At 31.6% G+C, this 7,780-nt stretch overlaps 1 protein-coding gene across 1 annotated transcript; it reads left to right on the forward strand.

The window, feature by feature from the left end:
* Nucleotides 1–1,008: 1,008 nt before the first annotated feature.
* On the forward strand, nt 1,009–4,152 carry LOC131636805 (26S proteasome non-ATPase regulatory subunit 6 homolog). The gene is made up of 8 exons (XM_058907400.1): nt 1,009–1,281; nt 1,367–1,481; nt 2,419–2,509; nt 2,589–2,734; nt 2,829–3,048; nt 3,158–3,266; nt 3,430–3,598; nt 3,698–4,152. Exons 1-8 carry the CDS (start codon nt 1,143–1,145, stop codon nt 3,870–3,872), a joined length of 1,164 nt encoding a protein of 387 aa, XP_058763383.1. The 5' UTR covers nt 1,009–1,142; the 3' UTR covers nt 3,873–4,152.
* Nucleotides 4,153–7,780: the final 3,628 nt, after the last annotated feature.

A 7,780-nucleotide genomic window follows, 5' to 3' on the forward strand; every position in this document is an offset into this window, starting at 1 on the left:
TTTGTTGATAATGACCCGTGAAAAAAAATTTTATTTTATCCGATATAAAATATATTTAAATACAAATGTAAAATGAACAATAATCATATGAATTAAATTGTATTAAATAATCTTTAAAAAAATCGTGAAATGAAGAAAAGAAAAAAAAATTAAAAATAAGAATATTATCTCTCTAATAAAAACAATGATTGATTAAATAAAATAAGTATTATGTTGATAGTGACCCGTGATATTACAATATTTTTAATTTTATTAAAATTAAAAAATAAATTTTTTTTTTAGAGTTGATACATAAATAGAGAAAAAAATTAAAATGAAAGTAAGAAAGTGTGGGAAGAAAATTTGAGAGAAATTTGAAATTTTAATTAAGAAAGAGAAAGTGTGTAATGATCAATTAAAATAAATTAAATATTGTATTGATAGTGACCCGTGAGATAAATAAATATTTAATTTTATTAAAGTTAAAAAAACTAAATTATTAATAATTTTTGTGATTAAATGAAAAAAAAATAAAATGAAAGTAAGAAAGTGTGGGAAAATGAAATTTGAAAATTTAAGTAAGAGAGAGAATAAGTGTGTTGGATAGAAAAAGTTGGTTATTGAAAAGTTAAAAAGTTGGACCAATGAGAGGCTGACAATTGGCGCTTAGTTATTGAAAGGTTGAAAAAGTGATATGTGATTTTGTTAGTTACCGAATTACCCTTTTTTGTTTGTAAAGAAAATTTTAACTAAGGGCATAATAGTCAGATTGGTCAATCTTTTATTAATTGTTTGTATAGTAGATTAATTCAAATAAATAAACTATTTGACATAAGTATATGTTATTTAAAATTAACTTTAAATTAAAATAACATCTCAATATTGTTGTTGTTGTTGTTAATTTAGTAGTGTTAAAATGTTAGTCATATTGTTTACCAAAAAAAAAAAAAAAATGTTAGTCATATTACTCCACTGAATGTGAAATACGGCAGTGATATATTGCAGTTTTTAAACAAAGGGTAGAAGTGGAAAGGATTGGAAAAGAAGCTTCTCGCTCTCGTTTAAATGTCTCCAACCAAACACACCTTAAGAGCTTTATACTTTTCTTGAGACTTGAGAGAAAGGGCTAGATTTGCATCGCGAAGGTAAAAGCATAAGCGGCAATGGCATCGGAAGGAGAAGAGACTCAGCAGCCACAACTCATCCTCGCCGACAAGCTTTTCCTTCTCAAACAACCCGATGTTCAAGACATTGACAAAGTTGGATACAAGGAAGACGTCTTCACATTCGTCAAGGATCATGGTTCGTTTCACTCTTTCTATCTTCTTTCAACTATTCTCAATTTTCCATAAACCCTAATTCTCTTTTGTGTTTTTGTTTTGTTCAGATATGCTCCTTTTATACGAAACCCTAGTTGCCGATTCTGTTTTGGATATGGATCGTGCGCTCTTGGACTCTATGCGTGCTAAAATTGACGATGAGCTTAAGAAGCTTGATGAAAAGTGAGTCCCTCTTTCTCTTTTTTCCTTGAGATTTTTAGGGTTGACTTCTATAAACCCCAATTTAGAATTTCGGATTTTAAGTTGCAGTAGGTTTATTTTTTCAATTAACTGTGTTATATGAGATTTGCTTATTTGAATTTTACTATTAAGTGTTTTTCTGTTTATATGATTCGCTGGTTATTGATCTGCAATTGTTGCATAATCATCACCATTGTCGTTTCTGAGGCTGTGAATTGCGTTGATTCTTCTAGCTTGATGTAGTGTATGTTTGGTTTTCATCTTGGATGAGTCAAAAGCAATTCTAGAGGTGTGAAATTGATTGACATGTTTGTTTTCTTTGGGCTGAGTGCGTACTGAGTTAAGAATGAGATAAAATTGACCAAATTATTTCATTTTCACCCTGGGAGAGGTGACGCAGTAGCACTGTAATCCATGCCCAGCATATTTGAGGAAGATGCAATGGTTCTACCATACTGAAGATGGCCTACAATGAACCCTCTTTGTTGCTTTGCTATTTGGCTTTGACAGAGGTTATCAATAGTGATTCTCTGAAATTCTGTATGCTTGTTGCTAGAGAACCTAGAAATAGAATTTTCGATGGATGAATTTGACCTGTTTATGGGGTTACGGCATATCTATTGCTAGAACCCGCATACTTTGTAGGACTTATCTTCGTTTTCAACATAGAAAAGATAATTAAATTTTTTTAGTGAAAATATGGAAATTTCAACTCAGCAAGTACAATTCAAAAACCTAAAATACTGGGAGAGTGGAAAATGCCAAGGCTGGGTCAGATGGGTCATAGTAATTGCCCCTTTTTTTTTTCTTTTCTTTTTTCTAATTGCAATTCCTTGAGATACAAACTGTTATTTGAAAAGTGACAAATTTAATTATCCTGGTACTTATGATAGATGTCCATGTGAATATCTCATTTTAGGATTGCTGATGCTGAGGAAAATTTGGGTGAGAGTGAAGTCCGTGAGGCTCACTTGGCAAAGTCCTTGTTTTTCATCCGGATTGGAGACAAGGTATGCATTGCTATTATAATTTATTGATCATTTCCTTTATGCTGCTGGAATCAAGTCATAACTCTACTCTATTTATTAGGAGAAAGCTCTGGAACATCTCAAGATAACAGAAACCAAGACTGTTGCAGTAGGGCAGAAGATGGACTTGGTGTTTTATACTCTGCAGCTTGGTTTCTTTGACATGGATTTTGATTTGATTTCCAAAAGCATTGACAAAGCTAAAAGGTAATCATTTGAATTTCATTTATGTGTAGTTATATCTTTTGCTATGTTTTTGTTTTAAGAATTGGTTTTCTAACTGTTTGCAACATTACGACAGCTTGTTTGAAGAAGGAGGTGATTGGGAGAGGAAGAACCGGCTGAAAGTGTATGAAGGCCTCTATTGCATGTCCACGAGAAATTTCGAGAAGGCTGCAACACTGTTTTTGGATTCTATCTCAACTTTTACAACCTACGAACTTTTTCCATATGACACCTTTATATTTTACACTGTTTTGACAAGCATCATAACACTGGATAGAGTTTCCTTAAAACAAAAGGTACATCTATTTGTTCATGTCGCCTTTACACCTTTTATCCTTTTCTTTTAACTCTTGTTCATTGTTTATTGGGTTATATTATGTATCAATTTAAGCTAATTTGCATCAGGTAGTGGATGCTCCGGAGATCCTGACAGTGATTGGCAAGATCCCACATCTGTCAGAATTTTTGAACTCCCTATATGATTGTCAATACAAGTCTTTCTTCTCAGCATTTGGTGAGTAGAGACTGTATAAAATTCAGTATATCTGTGATTTCACAGAGACGCTTTTTAAAAAGTTAATTTTTGGTTATAATTTGAGAACAAGTACTCAAATAATTCATTTCAATCTTTTTAGTGCCATGTTCATAGTTTTGTTTCATTTTGTAATTCTTTTCAGCTGGCTTGACGGAGCAAATTAAGCTGGATCGCTATTTGCATTCACACTTCAGGTATTACATGAGAGAGATCAGAACTGTGATTTATTCCCAATTTTTGGAATCTTACAAGAGTGTGACAATTGAAGCCATGGCAAAAGCATTTGGAGTGTCAGTGGATTTCATTGATGTGTAAGTGAATGCATCTCAAATGATTCAATTTTTGTTTAGTATTTCTATTAGTTTTAGAATGTTGTTGGATGCAAACTCATTACATTAATTTGTTTTCAGGGAGCTATCACGTTTTATTGCAGCTGGGAAACTTCATTGCAAGATTGATAAGGTTGCAGGCGTTCTTGAAACCAACCGCCCTGATGCCAAGAATGCTCTTTACCAGGCAACTATTAAGCAAGGGGACTTCTTGTTGAACAGGATCCAGAAATTGTCGCGTGTGATCGATCTTTAGGTGATTTTATGATTAAAAAGTGTATTGAAAAGCAGAGATGCTAGCAATATCAAGGGGATAACCTGTTGAATGCATTTTAGTAGGCGGGGGCATGGGCATGAGACATGTCATTTCGGTAGTCCATTTGATTTCCAAATTAATGAACACCCAAGCTGGCCGAATTATCTGAATCCATTTCCAGTATACCTTAAACAATTTAATTATTTTCTGACGATATTAGTGTTTTGAATGTATACTTGTTAGATATGGTATTATTCAGTTTCTCATTTTTGTTCTGTCATTCCGATTTACACAATTCTATGGCAACATTTCCATACTACTCTGGTTGCCTAATTTATCCCGGGGCGGCACTTTACCCCCACCCCAATTTTCCTGTTTACTTCGATACTTGTGATCAATGGCTGTGCTTGAATAGTAGTTTTAATCACGATGACACCTTTGCACATATTACTGATTGTGATCTGATTGATCACAAGAGTTTTGCGAGGGCGGCCGAAATGGAATCATTGCAGCCTGCTGCCGGCCATGTTATTGTGTGACCTACAGTGTTGAGATTATCTCTATTTAAAAAAATTAAAGGACGAATTCATTTGGAGTGAAATATGTATTAGAAGTAGATAGCAGATTTCTCCTTGAAATGAGCTATGCTAATATTAATTGTTCTTAATTTTTTTTTAAAACATATTACTGCCTCTGCTATTAATTATAAGTTGTTTTGAATTTTTCATAATTAAATGTGGAAGATAAATTCACATAATTGTTTCCGTTTTTATTTATAAGTCGTTTTGAATTTTTCATAATTAAATGTAAAGCGATAATTAAAAGAAAAGAGAGTAATCTTCTTAGGTTGAAAATTCGCTAAGTTTAAATTGCTTATTAAAAAAAAATTAAAAGAAAAGAGAATAATAAATATTTAAAAATATAATAGAAAAAGATATTATTAATTATTCATTTGAATTGTAGAAAGCGATTTATATTTAAGGATAATTTTTTTTAAAACAACTTAAAATAACGGAGGCAGTTATTTATTTTGAGAAATAAAAAACATCCTTAACATCTTATTTATTTTGAGAAATAAAAAACATCCTTAACATCTTATTTAACTTTGTTTTATATAGATTATAGATTATTTTATCGAATTTAAATGGTGATTTTAGTTTTATTTTGTGAACTGTTAAAAAAATTGAATTAAAATATTCCAGCACAAAATGTGTCAAGAATGGCAAAAATACAAAATTCCAACAAGTCAGATAACCACCGTCTGAACAAACAAAACAACTAAAAAGGTAATTATTGTTTAGATTTTATCATCATAAAATGAAAATTTTTACTTTTTCACACACAATACCTTTCTTATATCTTCTCCACATAATCATTATTTTATTTTTCTCATTAGTAACTGCCTATGTTGCAACTGTCATAGTTCTAAAATTTTTATTAACGGTTGTCGAACTTAGAAAGAAAAGTAAACCTTCTCTCTTTCCTGAATAGTTCTTTATGTTGAAGCGTCGACATATGCTAACGATAGAGTATACACCTAAATAATTTTTTTATTACAATATTAAGTGAATCCAAACCAAAACAAAGTGAAAGTTACGAAGTAATTAATATCATTTGTTTTATCTTTTTTTCCAATTCATTGTAACATACTTTTCTATATAATTTATAATAAACAAAAAAATTAAATTGATCAGTGATGAAGATAACAAGAGTCTCTTGCAAATAGAGTTGTAAGAAAGCAGAAATACAGTTGAATTTTTGTAATAGTTTAAAAATAGAGTTTGGAGTAAACCAATATGTGGAGAAGATATAGGGAAGACATTGTGTGTGAAAAGTATACATTTTTTCATTTTATGATGATAAAATCTAAGTCATTAATTAAACATGATGGTGTAATTTTTATGGTTCACTGGTGAGGGATTTAATTGATCTCTCACCTTAACCGTCACCCATATTAACATCATAATCAATTGAGAGTTTGAGATAACAACTTATTATTAGAAATACTAGAAATACGAGAGTTTCTTTCTTTCCAAATAACTCAACAACAAGCCATCCAAATCAATAAAATGCAGAATAATTATCCAACCTAATGAGTAACATTATCTTGTTTTCCGCAAGCATCAAAGCATAACAAAATTCAGGATCTATAAGTTCAAGTAGAGCCAATTTTTCTTTGTTGGATTTGATTAGACAATAACCTCAAAATAAATAAAGACACTTTCAACGGAGTAAATTTGTTAATAATTTTGTTGAACTCTATCGGAACTACCTATTCAACTTGTGCCAAAATATTGTAAGCCCCTCTTACTGTATCTTCTTCAATATTTGGTCTCCAAATCCACTTATCAAAAACATTGACCTAAAAAAACATTAGCCAAAATAACACTACACTCTCCCACCCAATCTTTCTCCCAAACAAATAATCTCTGACGCCATCTCCACCCAACTTACATATTTCAGCCATTAATACATTTTTGTCTAACAAAAAGGTAAAAAAATTCTTCTGAATCTATTACACAAAGGGTCCCCATCTAACTAAGAATCAAACAAAGAAAGAGTACTCCATTACTAACCTCCCTGAACACTCTCCCATCAACCTAATTTTTATCACTCGATCTGCCATCCTCCTTCATAAACATCAAATCACGCTATCGTTGTGACACTAACTGTTGGGGTTGGTTGAAAATATACATGTTGAAGAAGTCTCACATCTCTTAGTTTTGTGAAGGAAGAGGGAGTCCAAGGCTATATATAGTATTAAAGTTCTTCTAAGTTCCACATCGCTTAGTTTAGTGATGGAAGAGAGAATTCAAGGTTATATATAAGATTCAAGTTCTTCTTTATAAGATGCACCAGTCAAAAGCACTTTAAACTTGTATTTGACTTTCATTGTTATCTTATACTCTTGTATTAGAGTGTTGTGAGATGTACTTAAATATTTGTTTTGGAGGATATGGATGTACTGGGGGTCTGGGTTAGTTGAGAGTATATTATGTGTTGTAACAATTTTCATACACTATTATTCCCTGGATGTCTATTGACAACGACTGTGGTTTTTTCTCCGATTTTAGAGTTTTCATGTTATGTTCTTGTGTCCCTCTTTAGCTTTGTCTGATCTTCCACATCAGAAAATAAGGATAGCATTGTGAAAGAGTTATTGAGATGCAGTCACAAGTTCCGTTGTGCAGTTTGGATTAAAGAAAAATGATAAAAGAATTGTTTTTGACTTATGGAAAGTTCAAGTCAAAGATGTGTTGATACAATCAAATTTATAAAAGGTGTGAGATTATGTCGATGGTTGAAGAGCTTCCTACCAACATGGAAGTAACACCATTAAGTTTCAACCTGGTTTTCGACATGAGAGAATTCTTGAAGTGGTTTAATTTCAAGTGAAGTATACTCTTCTTTATGTGGAGTATGATAGTTTTAAAAACAATGATTATCGATGAAGGTAATGTGAAATTCTTGAAGTGGTTTATCTTCAAGTGAAATATATTTTCATGAGAGAGTATGATACTTTTTAAAACTATGATTGTCGTTGAAGACAATGTGAAAATTCTTGGAGTGGTGTAGCTTCAAGTGAATATACTCTTTATGGCAGAGTATTATTGTCGGTGAAGACAATGAAATTTGATGTATTATTTTCAATCAAGGTGGAGATTGTTGAGTTGGTGAAGGAAGATGGAGTCTAAGGTTATATATAGGATTAAAGTTCTTCAAAGTCCCACATCGCTTAATTTAGTGATGGAAGAGAGAATTAAAGATAATATATAAGATTCAAGTTCTTCTTTACAAGATGCACCAGTCAAAAACACTTTAAGCTTGTATTTGGCTTTCATTGTTCTCTTATACAAGATGCACTAGTCAAAAGCACTTTAACCTTGTATTTGATTTTCATTGTTCTC

The sequence above is a fragment of the Vicia villosa genome, linkage group LG1 (assembly GCF_029867415.1).
Source record: "Vicia villosa cultivar HV-30 ecotype Madison, WI linkage group LG1, Vvil1.0, whole genome shotgun sequence".
In the NCBI taxonomy this organism is placed as follows: Eukaryota; Viridiplantae; Streptophyta; class Magnoliopsida; order Fabales; family Fabaceae; genus Vicia; species Vicia villosa.

Excerpts from the sequence above, each read along its gene's own strand:
- LOC131636805 (XM_058907400.1), top strand. The coding sequence starts at position 1,143 with ATGGCATCGGAAGGAGAAGAGACTCAGCAGCCACAACTCATCCTCGCC. Across the intron at positions 3,049-3,157 it reads GAGTTTCCTTAAAACAAAAG|GTAGTGGATGCTCCGGAGAT; the intron begins GTACATCTATTT and ends AATTTGCATCAG. Across the intron at positions 3,267-3,429 it reads GTCTTTCTTCTCAGCATTTG|CTGGCTTGACGGAGCAAATT; the intron begins GTGAGTAGAGAC and ends AATTCTTTTCAG.